The following is a 19,681-nucleotide window of genomic DNA, read 5'->3' as shown; positions in this document are numbered from 1 at the left end:
TGAGATGGATGTGACCACCCCCATTTGTCTCAGATGAGGCGCCTGAGAGTGAAAGTGGTTAAAGAAAGTAACCCACTCAAAGTCACATAGCTCGTGTCACAGCTGGACTCCCAGGGCCCGCCTGTCTGATGCTAAAGCCAGGGCGAGGGACCACGACCCCATGTGGTCACTTACTGCAGCGCGAGCTGGTCTGAAGCGGCTTCTACTCCCAGGCCAGAGCGTTCTCAGGAAATCTTTCTGGGAGGGTGGCAGTGTGGGTCAGAGGAAGGTGAATTGATTGACTGAAAGCCAAAGACATTAAAGCAGATTTAGAGCTTGAAATAGCTACGGATCTACAGCTTCATGTATGAGACCCAGGAGGAGTTGTTGCTATTAATCACCGCTCAGTGATTACTCTGATTGCTTCAACTCGTTGATGCTGCAGTCTCTGAATTTTGCTGGGCTTGTATTCAACCTTGGCTAGAGGCCCCTCTCCAGGAAGACAAGGTAGATTGTGTTTTGCTTGTAGAGTGCTGACTTCATCTGTAAAACAACCCACATGGATTGCCTGGGTAGCTAAGGCTCTTACAAAGAGCTTCCTAGCTAGCTACGGAATGAAGGAAAGATGGCTCTTCACTGCCCTGAATTGGTCAGCTCTCTTCCCAAGGCAGGAGGGTGGAGTTAGCCAGAACCTCGGCAAGGAGCTCCATCCCAGCTGGGCGGCCAGCTGGGGCGATGAAATTGTAAGGATGCAGGAAGATTGCTGGACACGGGATGACGTTATGAAAATGGCACTTGTCAGCACTCTCCCCAGAAAGAGAGACGGATGTAGTTAGAAAGGGCTCTCTGTAACGAGCCCCTGGGGGCTGGAAGGGTAGCAGTTTTACGGCACAGTGGCAATGTGACCGTGGCTTTCCCATCCCTAAAATGGGCATTTGCTGTTTATCACCAGGGGTCTGCCCCCAGTTAAGCGCAAGAATGGACAAAGGCTGGCTTTTGTCCTCACCGACTCTTCCGTCTGCTGTCTCTGGCTTCTGCCCTCCCGCACCCCACTAGATGCTTTCCGCAAGGTTACCCCTCACCCCTTGGTGGGAAACGCCACCCCTCGACCTCTCGGTAGCAGGTGACGCTGGAAAACAGATCTTTCTCCGGGAAACTACCCTTGCCTGGTCCTCAGAACCCCCGTCTCAAAGTCGTCGTGTCTTCTTGTCCAACCTTCTCAGTCCGTGTTTTTTATTTCTTGCTGCACAACACATCACCCCAGATTGAGCAGCTTAAAACAGGGCTGATTATCTCGGACTCCATTTCCTAGGGTCAGGAAGTTGGAAGCGGTTCAGCCGGGTTGTCCCGGCTCAGATTTTCTCTTGAAATCGTGGTCTCATTCGTCCGTCCACTCATTCATTCACAAAGATTCTCTTTCCAGCTCTTCCAAGCACGGCCCTTGGCGAGAAGGGTCAGTTCTTCACGCGTGGACCTCTCGGCGCGTGGACTTCTCCGCAAGGCTGCTCCTCGCGTGGCGGTGGCTTCCCCAGCATCAGGGATCCAAGAACGAGCACGTGTGGCCACCAAGATCTCGGAAGTGACTTCCGCCCCTTCGGCCCTTGTCCCACAGACCAGCGCTGGTCCAGCGTGGGGAGGACACACAGGTACGAAGATGTGGAGGCAGTGGCGGGGCCGTCCTGGGGGCTGTCTACACAGCAGCCTTAAGCGCCCGTGCTCCCCGGGCGTCTGTCTTCACACCCCCTTTTCCCATTCTCCACCCCCCTCGACACCACGGCGCGTTCCTTCAGTAGCTCCTGGGGTTTCAGAAACCAAGTCTCCATCTCTGGAGAAGGTCCCTCCCAGAACCTTCGGCTTGTCCACTGCCTGTGGGATTCCCAAGGCACCTCAGCATCCGCAGAGTCTGCATAGAGCCCGTCCCCGCCCCCGGGATGGTTTCTCCTCCTCCGTTTCCGTCTCCGCAATAACAACACGGCCGGTCTGCGGTCAGAGGGGACACAGAAAATCACTCCTCACCGCCCTTTCCCCTTCTGCTCACCTCCAGTCGCTGTGTGAAGGTTCTTCGTTTTGTCGTTATTTTCTCCTTCTTCTTTTTGGTTTATTTTGGAAACTATCAAACCTCTAGAAAGTTCAAAAAGTAAAATGACCCCCCATCTGCTAGATTTCTTCACCTGGGCTCACAACTGCTAATATTTCCGGTCACATTCGCTTCTCTCCCTCCTCCTCTCTCCGTAGACCCGAGGAGGCGTTTCTCATAATAACACGAAGAAGCTATTTGCCTTTTCACTCTTATTCTCTCACAGATGTAAAGTAAGTGTGTGTGTGCGTGTGTGTGTAAAGTTTCCATGTGAGTATGGTGGACGTGAAAGTAAATTGCGAGAGTTCGCACTGTGGGGCAGCGGGTGAAGGATCCAGCGTTGTCTCTGCCAAGGCTTGGATCACTGCAGAGGCGAGGGTTTGATCTTTGGCCTGGAAACTTCCATCTGCTGCAGGTGCAGCCAAAAAAAAAAGGAAAGAAGAAAGAAAGAAGGAAAGAAAATTTGTTTCAGATATTGCAACACTCATGCCTAAAGCATGCCACGTGCACCTCCTAAGAATAAGGACCCTCTCTTATACCTTATGCCTAAGACCCAAAGCGGGGCAATTCCACCTTCCCACTCCGCCTCCAGTTTCGCCACGTTCCTGCGGGCCTCAGTTTCCCTTATCCTCCCTAGAGCGGTCACCTCCTAACGAGGGCCTCCCTCAACCCGGGCGCCCCCCTTCTGCCAAAGTGAGCTTTCTAAAATGCAAATGTGGTTGCATCGCCTCCGTCTTTGGACCTTTAAATAGCTCCACGGCACCTTCAAAGTAAAGAGGGGTCTTCACAGGGCATATATAAAGCTCTCATCATCTAGATCCATCTAGAGCAGCTGCGCCTGGCAGAAGTATAACATGACCTACATACGGAGCGGTAAATTTATAGGAGCTACATTTTCAAACGTTTGTTAAAAAACCAGGTGAGATTCGTTTAGAAAGTACATTTAATTTAATCCAATATATTCAAAATATTACACCCAATATAAAAAATTATTAAGGGGGCGTTCCCTGGTGGCACAGCAGGTTAACCCTCTGACCATGCTACTGTCGGGGCTGAGTTCGCTGCTGTGGCGTGGGTTCAATACCTGGCTGGGGAACTTTCATATGCCACGAATTTGCCCCCCCCAAATTATCGATGTTTTATTTTTTTCCATAAGTCCTTAAGATCAGGCCTACGTTTCACACATGCAACACACCTCAATTCAGATGCTAAATCTTCAAGGGCTACAGGGAAATGCATTCCTACCAAAATAAGATTTTGTTTAACAAATTTATTTATTTATTGATTGATTGATTGATTTTTTGCTTTTTAAAGCCATACCTGCGGCATATGAAAGTTCCCAGGCCAGGGGCTGAATCGGATCTGCATCTGCCGGCCTCCACCACAGCTCACAACAACACCAGATCCTTAACCCACTGAGTGAGGCCAGGGATCAAACCCGAAACCTCATGGATCCTAGTCGGGTTTGTTAACTGCCTGGCCACCACGGCAACTCCCACAAAAAGACGTTTTACGTTATTCCAGTCTTAAAATTTAAATTCCTTTTAGTAAAAATGAAGTTCTGGCCCTCATGTTCACGCCGGCCACCCAGTGATTCCTCGGAGGCCGAACGAGAGCAGCAGCTCTCCAAGCGTGACCCGGGGTCTCCTGGGCGGGAGGGTCCCAGGACATGCCCGGGGGGTCTCTGAGGTCAAAGTTATCTTCCTGATAACATTAGATGTCATTCGCCTTCTTTCACTTTCAAACTCTTGCAAGTGCAGTACAGTCGAGTGTTTGTTCCAGGGGCCACGTGACATGTCATGCAGCAGGGGGAACTCAGAACCAGGAAAGAGAATCTGCAGTTTTCTGTCACGCCCGAGAGTGAAGAGAGTTTCCAAGATGGGAAACCATGCCGCTCTTTCTCTCGAATTGTTTTTGCTTTTGGAAAATAGAATTATTTTTCATTAAAATGGCTTCTGGATATACTCACTTTCAGAGATAATTATTATTTTACAATGAATTAGTGAGTAATTTGAAATGTTCTCAGGTTTACTTTCTGATACAGTAATTATTTTTTTTTAATTTTAATTTTTGTTTTTTTAGGGCCGCATCTGTGGCATATGGACGTTCCCAGGCTATAGGCTGAATCAGAGCTGTAGCCGCCGGCCTATGCCGCCACCACAGCAACACAGGATCCGAGCCTCATCTTTGACCTACACCACAGCACAGAGCAATGCCGGATCCTCAACCCACTGAGCGAGGCCAGAGATTGAACCCACGTCCTCATGGATGCTAGTCACATTCACTTCTGCTGAGCCACAAGGGGAACTCCCGATGTAGTAACTATTGATAGAGGTAAACCCCAAAACAACAGTCTTTGAAATTCTCCATAACTTTTGACGGTGTAAAGAGGTCTCCAGCCAGCCTAACTCTCCAGCCTCAGAACTGGTGATCTCCTCCTCTCCCACCAATTGTTGGTATGAACGTCCAGTTCCAGACGAGATGAAGCAGACACACGTCTCCCTATATCTCTGGCTAAGTACTTCTAAACACCCAGGACATCATACATGCAACAAACGACCCGAAACGTAAAGAGAAGGCCATGGACCTCAGAGCACGAGGAGGGACGTGTCGCCACGTGGTATCAGCAGAGACCTAGAGGGGACCCTGAACTTGCACGCTGGCCGGCAGTGATGAGCCACCCACCACTCTGCAAGTGTTAACAGCAAAATGGGGATCCTGGACTCTTACCCCCCACCTGGCAGTCACCAGGAGGTACCCCACCAGTGCACCATGACAGGGGCCCTGCTGAGACGGAAGATTTTAATAAGATCCAGAGTCTCATAACATAATACCCCAAGTGTCCAGGATATAATTCAAAGTCACATGTAATGCCAAGAACCAGGAAAATCTCAACTTGAGTAGGAGAAGATAATTAACGGATGACAACACTGAGATGACGGAGATGTTGGAATTATCTGAAAAGGATCTAAAAACAACTATCATAGGCATTCCCACTGGCACAGCAGGCTCGGGATCCAGCCTTGCTGCAGCTGTGGCTTGGATTCGATCTTTGGTCTGGAAACTTCCATATGCGCCAGGTGCAGCCAAAAAAAAAAAAAAATCATAAATATGCTTCAATGAGCACTTAGACTTGAACAAAGTCTTGGCACAGAAATAACAGGCATTGAGATGGATCTTTTTGTTTGCTTGGGTCCCTTCTGGAATGGCCACTCTCTCTCTGTGCCTGGGCCAAGGCTCCTCCCTCTCGCTGGAACACCTGTCTCTCCTCTTCTCCTTTTTCCATTCAGCTTATTCCTCAGGTCAGCTGAGATGGCACCTCTTCTGGGAAGCCTTCCTGGCTCCCGTGTCCCTCCCACTCAAACTCCCTACACCACAGCACGTCCCCTCAATGCCAATTATTCTGTCACCTGTCCCTCCAGGGTAAAGACGTGACAGAGGAACCGTGCCTTATTGCAGGTGCCTGGCATGGTACCCAGCTTATAGTAGGCACTTAAAAATGTGTTGAATAAATGAATAAATCAATGAATAAATGGAAACTCTGCAGTGACTTTTCCTGTTCTACTGAATAAATCTAAACTCTGCAGCCTGGCATTTCACACCCTGCACAAACTGTGGTATATACTACTTCTCTGCCACACTGAAAAACACACCCCTGAAAGTACCTCAAGCGTCCCCATGTGCCTTTTTCCGCATACACATGTCCTCACCCATTTTAGCCATCACATTCTTGTCTGTTCTTTGTAAAAACTCAGGTACCACCTGTCCATGACGCAGCCCCAGATCTCCCTTGCTGGAAGGGGTTCTGCCCACCTCTGGGTACAGGGCACTTCACATAGGCTGGTCTGGTGTGATTTCTCACTTTCTACCTGGCCTCTGTTTTTGTTTGTTGGAAGCTTGGTCGTCACCGCTCCAAGCTTTACAAATCTGTGGGTTCAAATGGGCTCACGTCTCGTTCATCTTTGTTCCTGCTACTGAGCCCCGAGCACAGTCGCCTGTTACTCCCTGGGTTTCTGCTTCTCTGTCTGACTTTTTATTTTATCTTCTGGCCACGCCCAAGGCATGTGGAAGTCCTCAAGCCCGGAGTTGAACCTGCGCCACAGCAATGACCACACAAGACCCTTAAATGGCTGAACCACCAGGGAACCCCTCCACTTCTTTTCCTGAGATCAGAGTCCTACCTCATAGAATTTCTGTGACTGTTAAATGAAATACACTGCTTAAATTTTAAATTTTGATACAGCATGTCAGTTTCAATCCAGTCAGTACTCCATGGATGTTAGCCATTATTATTTTATTATGATTACGATTTGAAGGAATAAATGATGGAGCAAGGCTCTACTTTATTTATTTACTTATTTATTTATTTTTTGGCTGAACTTGGGGGCATATGGAAGTTCCCGGGCCAGTGAACCCAAGCCACTGCAGCGACAGTGCCAGATCCTTAACTTGCTGAGCCACGAGCAGATTCCCAAGGCATCTTTGGAATGCCACCGTCCACCTGCTCCTGGCCAGGACCTTTCCTCTCCATACCGTCACCACCGTCCACCTGCTGAGGCCGTGTCCCCTCTCTTACTTGTCTCCCTCTGGTCTCTACTTTGCGGCCAGCACGATCCCTTTAAAACATAAACCAGATCACATCCCTGCTCTGCTCAAAACCCTCCAATGGTTTCCAGATTGACTCATAAAATCCAGACTCTTTCCTGGGGCCTAAAGGCGGACGTGGACTGGCCGGCTCCACGCGTTCCCCCGCCGCCCCTCTGCTGCCCCCTAGCGGCCGTCTCGCCCTCCCTCAGGACCGCTTGCACCTGCCCTTCTTTGGGCCTGACCACCCCACCCCCCGCCCCCTTCATTCGCGGGAGCTGTGCTCTCACGTCCTACCTCCCGGAGAGTAACCACCCCATGTAACCCCAAACATGACTCTCAACCTGTTTTATACTTTCTGTCGCTCTTAATACCCCCTGCAAACAGAGGGGTAGATTTACTTGGAGAACCGCATTTGTTCCTTCTCCTGCCCTGGACCTGGACGCTCCCCGGGGCTTCGTTGTCTGCTCTGTCCCCAGCCTCTAGAACGGCGTCCGGCACGTGGGAAGTGTTCATAAGACTTGCCGGATGACCGGAGGCGGGCCGTGGACTCCGTGGATGGGGGCCCGAGACAGGGAAGTGGCATCCTGCTGCATGGAATTGCTTGCCTGCTACTGGCTTGGCCTGAAGAGGAGACGCTGGGTTGTTCCCCTTTGCAGAGCTGATGGCTTGTGTGTGTGTGTGTGTGTGTGTGTGCGCGCGCGCGCAGCCTTTTCACAGACTCTGGCATACTGGCAAAGCCCACGAAAGTGGCATTATCGAACTAAATAAACTTGCTTGTTTGCTCTTATTTTCTGTAACTTTTTCCCTTTTTTTTTTTGGTTTTTTCAGGGCCGCACCCGTGGCACATGGAGGTTCCCAGACTAGGGGTCAAATCGGAGCTGTAGCCCCCGGCCTACACAGCCACAGCCATGTGGGATCCTTAATGCACTGAGTAAGGCCAGGGATCGAACCCGCAACCTCCTTGTTCCTAGTCGGATTCATTTGGGCTGTGCCACGAGGGGAACTCCTGCTTTCTGTAACTTTTGCCCAACACTTTATATGTTTTTAATGTTAACCAGCTGGGTCTCCTCCAGCATATTCCTCAGCCCAGTGTGAACATGTTTACTCCACACACTGTGTATCTTTCCAGCCTCTGGCTTCCGAGATCAGTCACGACAACTGATATTCTGCAATTTGTAACACTGACGACACTCGGGTCCCTGCGGTGGCTGTAATCCGCCCTATCTCCACCCCACTCGCCCCTGTGATAACATTTGTGTATATTAATGCTGAAAATTAAATGTTTAAAGGGTTTGCATTTTAAAGGCATTTTTTATATATAACTGTTCTGCATTATTAGAAAGCATTTTCAGAAAAAACAACCACCACCACCCATTTATCCAGACGTAGGGGACACTCCTCTTTATCCATTAAGTGAAAATCTGGCAGAAGATACCTCCGGGTCCATGTTTCACAAGGAACTAGGTTAATTTTCCAGGGCCCACGGCAGGCACAGCAGCGGGCCTGAGCCCTGGGATCTGCGTGGCTCCCTGGGCCTGGCAGAGGACACACCAACCAAATGCCCTCAGCAACGTCAGGACCTCCACCCGATGAAACCTGAGGTCCCAGCAGACGAGTGGGGAGGGCCTTAGATCCAGGACACCTGAATTCCAGGTGATTTGGACAAGATAATGTCCCCCTCAGGGCCTTAGTTTGTCTGTAATTTTGCCACAGGAGTCAGGTTGAATGTATGTTTCAAGCCCCTTCCAGCTGTGACTGTCTGTATTTAAATGAGCTTCAGGTGCGGGACCCTCTGGACTAGGCTGTTTAAGGGAGAGGCCCCAGGGAGAGAAACCCCCCAGGGCCACCACTGAATGGAAACTGAACGGTAGGAGCCCAGCATGGCCAGCAGGGGGAGCCATTGCCACACCAGGATGCTCAAGCCAGCCTTGGGAAAGTCTGATTTTCCAGAAAGCAAGGAGTCCTTGAGGGTAAGCCATCCAGCATCCGAAAAAACCAGTTGCCACACCTCCTTATCTCAGACATGTGCACACGTGCGCGTGTGCACACACACACGCAAACACACACCCCTTCCTCCCAAAGCCTACCCGCTCTGACAAGCTCAGAGTAATAGACTATGCTAGGCCTGAGGCTGGAGGCAGTTCAAAGACCCAGATCCAGCTGCCTTTTCTCTTGCTCCCTTGTTTCCCGGGAGTTTGCACCCTGGACCACCAGCCTTAGCTGGCCAGACCCTCCGCCTGTCACTCTCACTGCAGGATGTGTGACCAGGGGGAGGCCAACCCACTTCTCTTTAGGACGGATTCCCACCTTCCCTCTCTCCACCCCAGCCCTCGCCGTCTAGGCAAAACCTTGAGATCTCCCCCCTGGCCTCCCCCCAAGTCCTGGAGAGGAGCCTCTGGTGAGAGCAGTTGAAGAAAAGCAAGGAGGAAGGGGGCGGTGTGTGGGTTTGGCCAGATGAGAGAGGAAGGGTCCTTTGTTGGGCCTCAACTACTGTTGCCACTGTTGACACACACGGGAGCGTTTCCTGAAGCTCCTCGGAGTGTCCGGCTGTGCTCCCTCCCCCACTTCCCACGGTCTGTGTGGGGGTGGGTGGCTGGGCAGACAGATGGTTTTGCAGTTAGGCTGCTGTCCTAACGGCAAGGTCGAAACCATCCCATCCAAGCGTTGGCAGCCAGATCTCCAGAGGGAAGCCCCCACACTGTCCCTCACTGTTCTGCCCTGGCCGGTGGGCGTACCGTCATAACAGAGGGCGCAGGCCCCGGCCCCGATCCTTTGTTTGGTATCTCTCGCACGCATCGGCCAAAATGTGCGTCTTCTCGGAAGGGTGTTCCCAGAGGGTACAGCTCCAAGCCCTCCGCATCTAGGCCTCCATCCTGTGCCCTCCCCACCCCCGCATCCCGTCTGTTCTTCCTTCTGTGACTAGAAACATCAGCTTCCTTGTGATGTGAGCCTCTCTGTCTCCCCCCAGGGAGAGGAGTAGCGGGGAGACTGGGATAAAGGGCAGCATCCTGGTGGCTACCCGTGTCCCCTGAGCTGGTCCCACCTCTTCTGCGGCCAGCCCCTTCCCACCACGTCACCCCACCCTCGGCCAGGTCCCATAGGGGGACAGCTCTGGTCTTCAGACCCACCTAGCTGGGACACAACCATGGAACAGAGGTGTTTCAGTATCACTTTAATTACAGTATTTACACATACCGTTTTTTATTCAGAAAAAAAATTCACCCATCTTCTTATCTCTGGAAGGTTCTATTTCCAATCGTCAGGATTCTTGGGTCACCCCTCCCAAAAAAAAAAAACAAAAACAAAAACACAGAAACAAAAAACAAGGACCTGGGTCACCTACAGAGAAGGTGGCTTTCAGAGGGGGTCCTCTGGAGATGTCCTGGGGCCCTGACCGCGTAGGGTGCAGAGCCGCGGGGTCAAAGTGGCAGAGGCAGAGACAGAATGGAATCTGCTGGGAAACTGAGGCCATGGCCTGACCCAGGAGTCAGGGAGAGGAGGGAGGAAGCCATTGAGGCAGAGGATGAGGCCAGGACCCTAGCCTCAGGGCACAGTCAAGAGGCATGGCTTGGAGATCTGCTGCCACCGTCCAGTCCCCTCGGAACCACAGGGAGAAAGAGCAGCCCAAGCAGAGGCTCCCTGCAGAGACCGAGCTGTGTGCCCTCACCCACCTGCCCCATGAGTGGGAACACACATGTCCATGTGTGCCTACCCTGTCCCCCAAACACACAGACACTGGGCATCGCTCTCAAACTGGGAGTCCAGTTCCAGCCTCCGCCAGAGATCTGTGCAGGCCTTTGTCCACAGATGCGGGGGAACCTGTGCAGCTTTGGGAACGTGGAAAGCAAAAGGGGGGCTGGTGACCGAATCCACAGTGACTCAGAGGGAAGATGAGGGAGATGGTTTAACACAAGGTTTCCTGGCTATATCATTACAAAGGAGCAGGTGCAGGGGTTGCTTTGGTTTCCCTAAAGTAGAGAAAGAAAATATAAGGAACAAAGACGGTAGAAGGCAAAGCCTCCTGGGAGGAAATTACAGCTCAGAAAAGCCCGTGCTTTCCCCTGGGAGTTCCTGCAGTGAGGCAGAGAGGAGGGCAGGGAGCCCCCGTGTGAACGCTGCGAGGCCATCAACTCCCCAGGAGTTGCTTTGCACATGGGCTTCCCCATCCCCCCCAACTCTGAGCAGCTCAGAGGCTGGGTGCAAGGAGCCGCGTGTGTAAAGGGCAGGGTGGCCTGCCTCTCCCCGAGATCAGTGCAGGGTCCCAGGGATGGCCTCCACGGGAGTGTGCAGCGGGAAAGGGGAGCAGGGAAGAGAGGCAGCACACGTTCAGAGGCTGGGAGGGCTCCTTCCCCAGCCTCGCCCCACCCAGCCCAGTCACAGTTCAGTATCTGCCACCATGGGTTGTCTCGCCGAATGGCCGTTTCTGGAGGTGGCCTGGCCGGTGCCGTTCTCCTGAGCCCCTCGAGTCACACTGGCTTTTCCCTGAGCCTCAGGGGAGGCCCCAGGGCCTGAGCTATAGCCCTGGCCTCCACCGTTCTCCGTGTAATAAGGGTCTTCGCCCTAGACGGTATATAAATAAAGGAGCATTATCTGGTAAGCAGGGGAGCGAGGTGGGGCTGGGGAGGGAACGGAAGTGGGGAGAGGGAGGTTGCAGCTGCCTGTGCAGGCTCCTTTCTTCCTGAAGAGCAGTCAGGGTTCCAGCTCCTAGAGGAGAAAGGACAGAGGGGAGAACCACACCGTGCCACGCCAGCTCAAGAGCCAGCTCCCGGCAGAAACAGGCAGTCCCCAGGGTGGAATAACCTCCCCAGAGGCCAAGAGTCAAACCCTGGCCTTGTCTTCCCTCATCCAGACACTTCAGGGTAGATTTTCCTTCCATGTGTCCCTTTCTTATGAGTCAGTTGGTGCCCATGGGCTTTTCATGTGCTTGCCAATAAGTTGCTGATTTAGTGCCTGTTATAGTTTGTACCCAGCTAAACTATCCCAGGAAAAATAATAAATAGATGACATGGACCATTGGCTACCACTGGGAGCAGGGCCCCAGGTACTGCCCCCTCCCCAATCCACTCTATACTGTTTTGACTCACCTATGGATACAGTGATGTGTATGCATGCATATTCTTGGCTGAGAGCACACGGGTGTCTTTTCTGGTGCTTCTCCCCCTCTGTGACATCCAGAGACCTCCCCAAGAGACCCATCTTCCTCATTTTCTCTGCTCTGGACCCCAGAACTGACCAGCCTTTCTCCTGTAGGGCTCCAACTGCGACGGTTCATCAGCAAGTAGCCAGTGATGCCCAAGACAGCCAGCAGGATCCCCGAGGTGACCAGTGCAATCAAGGTCTTTCGGGAGTAGCTCTGGTGGCTCCTAACATCTTGTTTCGAGAAGTTTTGGATGCTCATCTTGAAGAGAAGACACAAAAAGAGAGAGCCTATCATCTGCTGAATGTGGGTTCTAGAAGAGGAGCCCAGCCCATGCTAGACCCCTCTGTGGGATCCAATAATGAATAAATCCAAGAAGACACAGACCTCAGCGATTTTCAAACAGGACTTAAGACTGACATCTCTTAATTAAGCTGCACTGTAAAATTGTGTTTCAAACATAGAAGGGCCAGGGCTGTTGGAGAAGGGTGAAGAGGGAGGAAGGGCAGGTCTGGAGAAGAGAATTACTCTCTCCGCTCCTCCAGTGAACTCCCCTAACCCAGGGGAGTTCAGTTTCCACTGAGGCCCCTCATCTCAGAGAACTTACCTCTCTCAGTTCAGACTGGTGCTTTTCCAGAAGCAGGAACTTGCTGCTAAGTTCTAGAATTAGAAACAGGAGTTGCTGAATCTAGAGGATGGAATAGCTCATCCCGCTCGACTCCCCTACGCTGTTCTAGAAGATGCTCTGGTGGCGAGTAGAGCTCACAGGATGGTCTCTCCCAAAGCCAGTACAGTCCTGCTTCCCAGTGCCTGTGCTCCTGGGGCTAAGACGCCCGATTTCTACCCAGCCTCCTCTAACCTCAGCCCCTCTCCCTCCCTAGATCCCCAAACAGAGGTGCCCCATACCTGTTCCGTTGGCCAAGACCAGCAGCAGGCAGTGAGGTTTCACCTCAGATTGGGCAAGGAGCAAGGAGCACACCCCTGGCCCGGCCTCAGCCTGCTCCTGCCCACACAGGATTTGCATCAACTTCTCTCCATTGTCCTTCTTAAACTTCTCCTGGGAAGGCAGAGAAAAAAGACAAGCTGGAGGTAACATTACGAGTTGACCCCGAACCGTGTCTGGGTCTCAGGCAATAGTTCTGACTAATGTCACACTATGACCCTCAAAACAAGAAGAATCTTTTTTTGTTTTTTCCTAAAATTCCTACTGGGGAAAAAAAAAATCCTGGAAACTGTATGTGTGCAAAAACACAATAATGAGAAAAACTCCAAAATCTTCCAGGACCAAAACACCTAAGACTAAGACGTGTCACTGCTAAGTGTCACGAGGTGGCAGATACCAGAGAACAAAGACGGGAAACACCATCTGATCTAAGGACTTCCCATGTGCACCTATGCCCTTCGAAATTAAATTCGAAAGAAGATATTGACAGTGCCACACTAACGAAGAGAAAGAAGATCCTTTGTTTCAAGTGCGCAATATCTCCAACACTGGACGGAAAGCCAAGGGAGGGAGGGTGGAGGGCAAAAGCTATGACACAGACTCCAGGGCCCCGGGTCCCTTCCTCCTGCCTCTCCCAGGGCCTCACACAGAGCACGTCTCCAGGCCAAGCGGGGTTCTCGTCTAATCTCCCACCTTCTGTCTCATTAGAATCACGAAGCCCGGGTTAACATGAGGGCCGTGGTTGAGCTCCAGGTTGCTGACCGGTCCCTAAGGACGCAGGCACTCAGGCTCCGGAGGCACACCGGTAACCCTCCCACAGAGAAAGCGTGAGTTGGGAGCCCTGGCCGGGTGCCCCTGGAGCACCCTGCACTCAGACCTCCCAGGGTTTATGCTGGCAGCCTCCAATGGGTGCGGCCTCCCCTGCACGGGAAAGGAACCGAAACCCAGACCGTCCCCTGTCCAGGATGGCAGATGGCGGAGGAGGAAATGCCTGAACAGCTCTGACCGCTTTCCTGTTGGGGGAAACTGCTGGGGGGCGGGGGGTGTGAGGGGGCATCAGAACCGAGCCTCCATGGAGGAGGAGGCTTCCTGTTTGCGGAGCAGGGCTGCCCCCTGGGGCAAAACCAGCACCCCCCCCCCCCAGCTTGGAAAGTAGCCTGGGTATTTTCTAGTGCCATGGCCCCAGGCAGGAAGACCCAGGCTCCTCTGTGCCTGCGCGGGACAAGGTCAAGACTGGCCTCATGTCCCAGCCTTCTGCCAGCTGGAATCGGAGGCTTTGGTGGGGCCAAGAGGGCCGGGCGAGCTAACCTCCAGGTCACAGAGACAAGAGTCCAGAGGTAGCCTCAGAAGGTCCCCAGGGGCCAAGGTTACAGAGCGGTGCAGTCACAGCCTCGGGAAAGGTGAGGTTCTACAGGTGTCCAAGGAAGCCCTTGGAGAGAAGCACCCACGACGGCCTTGGCTGTGGGGAGTCTGGGCGGCGCACTGGATGGGAGCAGCAGGCTCCCTCTCCTTCGGGTCCACTGCCCTCGGGCGAGCTTTCTGTTGCCTCCCGGTAGGCACCATGCCCTCCCCAGCCCTGAGCCTTCCGGCTGAAGAGGAAGCAAAGCCCTGACCAGATGCCTCTGGTTGAAGCGAGTCTTGTCCCTGAGAGGGGCAGAGGAACCGGACTCTTGGACATTGAAACAAGCCGAGCAGAGTGGCTCCTGCTTAGCCTGCTGAGGCCTGGGAAGCTCTTCCTCAACCAGATTCAGCTGTTCCAACAGTCATCAGGAGCTGAATAGGAGACGTGGTGTGAAACCCTCTGGGGGGTGTCGCATGTGCGGTATGAGTGTGTGTTGGGGGGCGTAGCTATGAACACCGCGTGGGCAGAGCTGTCAGTGTGCACGCTCGGCATCGAAGCTAAATGCTGCTTCCTATGTCTCGGGCCCTTCTCTAAGTGTTTTACGCATAACGTTAACTTGTTTACGCCTTGTATGACCCTATTAAGAGACGGGTACTATTTTTTTCTTCTTTGGCTGCCCTGAGGCGTGTGGAGTTTCCAGGCCAGGGATCAGATCCAAGCCACAGTTGTGATCTAACTGCAGCTGTGGCAAAGCCAGATCCTTGAACTCACTGTGCCCAGCCGGGGATTGAACCTGCATCCTGGTGCTGCAGAGACACTGCTCATCCCCTGGCACCATGGCAGGATCTCTGAGATGGCTACTATTATTCTCCCCATTTGATAGATGAAGAAACTGAGGCGCAAAGAGACGAATGGGTGACAGAACTGGTTACATGATAAATGCCATCAGAAAGTTACGCCTCAGCGCTACAGACATTCCGAGGAGGGTGAGTGCACGTCCGGTTTGGGAGATCAGAAACATCTCCTCACATGCCTTGAAGAGTGAGCAGAGGGTGTGCAGGAGCAGCTGGTGGGAAGGGCCTTGGGACTGGCTACCACCACGAGGAAGCCCAGGCACGTGATAGCCTGTGACCTTCGCAACCCTGGCTGCCAGGGGGATGAAGAACCCTGCCTTCCCCCTTGGGCTCCCCACCCTTCAAGACTCCTCTCACCTCCATGAAGCCGCCCCGGCTTCCATCAGGCCTGGCATCAACCCTTGCTCCATTACGTACTAGATTCTTTGCAAGTCATGCAACTAGTCTGAGTGTCAGGCTCCTCTGCTGAAGACTCAGGTGTGGCAGTGACCTAAGAGCTGTCTTAAGACGCATGCCCGACAAGGGACTTGGAACCAAAGGGGCCCTGGCTAAATGGCAGCTATTCCTATTCCTGTTAATAATAGCAATGCCTCGGAGGCCCCGTCATGGCTCAGCAGTAATGAACCTGATGGGTATCCATGTTGCTGTGGCTGTGGTATAGACCAGCAGCTGCAGCTCCGATTCAACCCCTAGCCTGGGAACTTCCATATGCTGAGAGTGTGGCCCTAAAAAGACACAAAAATAAAATAAGTAATAGCAATGCCTCACAGGCTATTATCATCTAGAATCCACCTTCTGATGTTTAATCATATTCAGCCTTACCACCAATTGTCATTTCTCTCTGCCTGGACTCTTAGCTGGGAGGAGTGGGTGTACATTACATAATTTTGAAACCCAGATTGCACGAGGCATAGACCAGACAAACAAGATCTCAAGCGAGCTGTTGTTCATCTTAACAGCCCCAGCGGTTTGGCTTCCACGGAGCGTCCCTCCACCCCTTGTTTATTGGACTCAATTCAAGGGAGTAACCGCGGCCAGCCTCCTCCTCTGGAATCCAACCGCATCGGTGAATTGTGTTCAGGCCTACAGAGGAGCAGGTGGATCCTGAACAAAGCACAATGCTTCTCCGGATGCTTGAAATAAACATCCTCCCGAGAGAGACTGTGGGCAGACAGCATGAGCGAGGGGGCAGGAGGAGGCCTCAGCCTCACCACTGCGCTCCCAGGAATCAGCTCGGTGGACCCCGAACCACATCTGCTTGCACATGTTATTCTGTAAAAATAATGACCGTAATAACAAAACTGCCCAACGTTTCCGGAGTAGCCTTCTCAAACTTTGCAAACCGGGGGCAAGAGGGACAGTGAACTTTAAGATAGTTCCCAGTGTCGAGATTCTAGATCAGTTGCCTCTCTCCTCCTCTCTCTTCCTGCTCCCTCTCCGTAATTTTATCGACTTCCGTGGGCGTCTGACAATGCGGGCCAAACCCCTGCTCTCACGTAGAGACTAGAATAATTAAAGGACCTGTTGCAAGTCACACGCCAGTGGGCAGCTGATCAGAAGTTAGGCTGTCCCCAGGTCTCAGGCTCTTTCCAGAAGACACACGGTCCTCCATCTGTAGGTTATTTTTTCTGCGTGGAAACTGACCTTTAATGTTTGCGCAGAGGGCAAGGGAGGCATGGGCTGGGGGGATGACCTGGAGGCTGGAGGCAGCCTGCCCCAGATGAAGGAAATGTGATAGACCAAGGGTGACATGCGCTAGCTGCCGAAACGCAACCTCTGCGTCGAAAGAAAGGTCCTTCTCAAAAACAAACTGGAGGGCAAAGGACTCGCATAGCGATTATCCAAAGATCTGCTGCTAGTGGTTAGTAAGCCCATGAGAAGATGCTCAACGTCATTAATCATTAGGAGATGCTCAGGCCCATCAAGATGACGGCTGTCAGACAAAGAAAAAAGGAAGAACACGAACAAGTGCTGGCGAGGAGGTGGCGAAATCCGACCATGTCCCCGTTGACGGCAAGAAAAAATGGTGTAGCTACTGTGGAAAAACAATATGGTGATTTCTCAGAATGCTGAAAATAGAGCTGCCGCGTGACCCAGCAATTCCATTTCTGGGTATACACCCAAAGGAGAGGAAAGGAGAGGGCTGAGGAGACATTCGAATGAATGGACATGTTCAGAAGGGCGCTGCTCACAAGAGCCAAAGGTGGACGAACCAAATGGGACGGGAACCCCCACTGAGATATCCAGCCTTAGGGAGGAAAGGCTGACACCGGCCACCGCGGGGATGCACCTTGAGGCCATCACGCGAACTGACAGAAGCCCGTCACGACAAGGCAGATGCTATATGATTCTACTCATAGGAGGCTCCTAGAGGCATCAACTTCATGGGGACACAAAGTAGGATGGTGGCCCCCGGGGGCTGAGAGGAGTGGGGAGCGGGGAGGTGACCAAGGGCAAAGCGTTTCGGTTCTGGAAGATGAAGCGTGTCCTGCAGGTGGATCGTACAGCAACGTGAACCTCATTACCATGACTGAGCCGCACACGTAAACACGGTGAAGGCGGTCAGTTTGATGTTCTGTCGATTTTACCACCATTAAAAAAAGTCCCTTGGCGGATTCCCCGGACAAAGAGGAGTGGCCTGAGAGAGTTGCGTAAGCTCGCTTGCTTGGAAACTGAGTGGGAAACTACTAAAACGAAATGAACCTGGCACACGCAGAATGGAAGGGAGGCACAGGGGGATACATTCCGCTAAGGAAGGTTCTGAGCTGTGGCAACAGGTGCTTGGGGAGAGTGTGGGATTACCCTCCTCCCGTACCCCCAGCTGACATAGGTGATTTCTGGACGTGAAGGTTGGGGGGCAAAAGGAGCGTGCCGGGCTCCATATGTCTACAGAAGGCACGTGCGCAAGACAGCCTAACGGAGTCCCATAGCAGAGTTCCTGCTGGGGTTCAGAGGGTTAAGAACCTGACATAGTGTCCATGAGGACGCAGGTTCCATCCCTGGCCTTGCTCAGTGGGTTAAGCATCCAGCATTGCTGCAAGCTGTGGCCTTGGTCGCAGATGTGGCTTGGATCCTGCACTGCTATGGCTGTGGTGTAGGCATCGGCTGCAGCTTGGATTCAACCCCTGGCTCTGGAACGTCCATGTGCTGCAGGTATGGCCCTAAAAAGAAAAGAAAAAAAAAAAAATCCCCGTAGGAAAGCTTAACAGGTTGGCTACTCAGTATGTACCAGTGCCAAAGGCGTGTCTAGATAGTGGGGAATGACATGTGTTTCTGTTGTGGGAATAGACGGGGTAGAAGAACTTGACATTGGATAAGCACTCTAAGGACCTGCTGTTAGGGGACCCATGTCCTTCATGCTTCTCGTCAGGCCCGGGTTTGCCCTGCCGAGAACTGGTACCATGAGGCCCTCTGACGTCAAGAGCACAAATGCAACCTAAGGAAAACTGAAGGAAATACACCACTCACAGCCTTTGGCACAGATGGCTATCAGACAGGCAGGCGGTAAGACTCAAGGAGAAGGAGTCTGGGACACAATCAGGCCGAAGTTCGGGAACAAGGGTTGCTGACTAAGGAACAATCACCCCAAGAGGCGCTGCCGCTGGGGGACGAGGACGTGGAACCTGCAGGAAGAAGAAGCACCCACAGCGGTGGGAGAAAAAGGGAAACCGTGGCAGGTGCCCCCAGAGAGTGGCTTCATCAGGGGCCAGTGCAGAAGCCGTCTTTAGGCTGTTGGAGGAGCTGCTATCCTTCCACGTCCCTACTCCCAGAGCCTCCCCACGTCAGAGTCGAGTGCACTCCTTCTCAGCAGGGGCACAAAGTAGGTTAGACAGCAAAGACCTCGGAGAAGAAGAGAGCACAGCACAGTGAGAGGAGTTATTTCTGGAGTGGCCGTAAGTTTCCGGCACTTATCTCGTACAGTGACCCTCGTTCAACGCGAACTTTAAAGAGCAATGGACAGCCACTCAGGACGAGTCCCCTGCAATTAGCTCTAAATTGTTAGTACAGAGAATTAGCACTCTGGCATAGACCGGGGTGATACACTGGAAAATAAGTGCTCTACCAAGATGGTATGGGGTTGGGTGGGGGTGGGGAGAAGGTCATTTTTCTTGGCTATAATTAGCAGTGTTTGGCAAAAAAATTTTTTTAATGGAGAGGGCTGAACATCAGTATCAGAAACACTTGTACACTACATATTCATGCTTAAGTTCACTATTTTGCAAATTGCACTTAGCTATTCCATTGTGTGAAGCTACTTTTTCAAAATTTGTTTTTTTTTTTTTTTTTTTAGAGTTCTAAGTTGAATCATTGTCTTAGGTATTTTTTGGAACAGACCTGTGAGTCAGAATAATCCAATGATAATCACAGGTAAGACACCAATAGTCAGAACGGACAAAATAAGTAACTTAACAGCCTCTACAGACTATAGATTTAGTTTACCCAAGCTCTTTCCAATCTATGCAGGTCACATATATATTAGGTTCCTTAAATGGATTCCCAACTTGTGAGAAAATTTTTTTTTATAAGTAAATACTATGCATCCTGTCATCCCACTCTTCCTCCAGGAACGTATTGCTGTCATGAAACTGGATTTATGGGAGTTCCTGTTGTGGCTCAGCAGAAACGAATCTGACTAGCATCCATGAGGACGTGGGTTCAGTCTCTGGCCTCCCTCTGTGGGTGACGGCTCCGGCGTTGCCGTGAGCTGCAGCATAGGCAGAAAACATAGCTTGGACCCCGCGTGGCTGTGGCTGTGGTGTAG

At 52.1% G+C, this 19,681-nt stretch overlaps 1 protein-coding gene across 2 annotated transcripts in view; it reads right to left on the bottom strand.

Moving 5' to 3' along the window:
- Window positions 1-9,800: 9,800 nt before the first annotated feature.
- CD34 (CD34 molecule) overlaps window positions 9,801-19,681 on the bottom strand; it is a 24,645-nt gene continuing 14,764 nt past the window's right edge. The window contains exons 5-8 of one of the 2 annotated variants that reach the window (NM_001434991.1): window positions 12,687-12,837; window positions 12,388-12,440; window positions 11,877-12,041; window positions 9,801-11,347 (exon numbers count right to left, since the gene is read on the bottom strand). In NM_001434991.1, the coding sequence (NP_001421920.1) occupies window positions 11,333-11,347; window positions 11,877-12,041; window positions 12,388-12,440; window positions 12,687-12,837 (384 nt within the window). In that variant the 3' untranslated portion in view covers window positions 9,801-11,332. The remainder of the gene's footprint in view (window positions 11,348-11,876; window positions 12,042-12,387; window positions 12,441-12,686; window positions 12,838-19,681) is intronic. The other variant, NM_214086.2, reaches the window with a different exon arrangement.

The sequence above is a fragment of the Sus scrofa genome, chromosome 9 (genome assembly GCF_054392235.1).
Source record: "Sus scrofa isolate SSC_HxYL_T2T_F1_AM1 chromosome 9, Sscrofa_HxYL_maternal_Yorkshire_Landrace_v2.0, whole genome shotgun sequence".
Lineage (NCBI taxonomy): Eukaryota > Metazoa > Chordata > Mammalia > Artiodactyla > Suidae > Sus > Sus scrofa.
The sequence above is the reverse complement of the archived record's forward strand: the minus strand, read 5'-3'. Positions and strand labels throughout refer to the sequence as shown.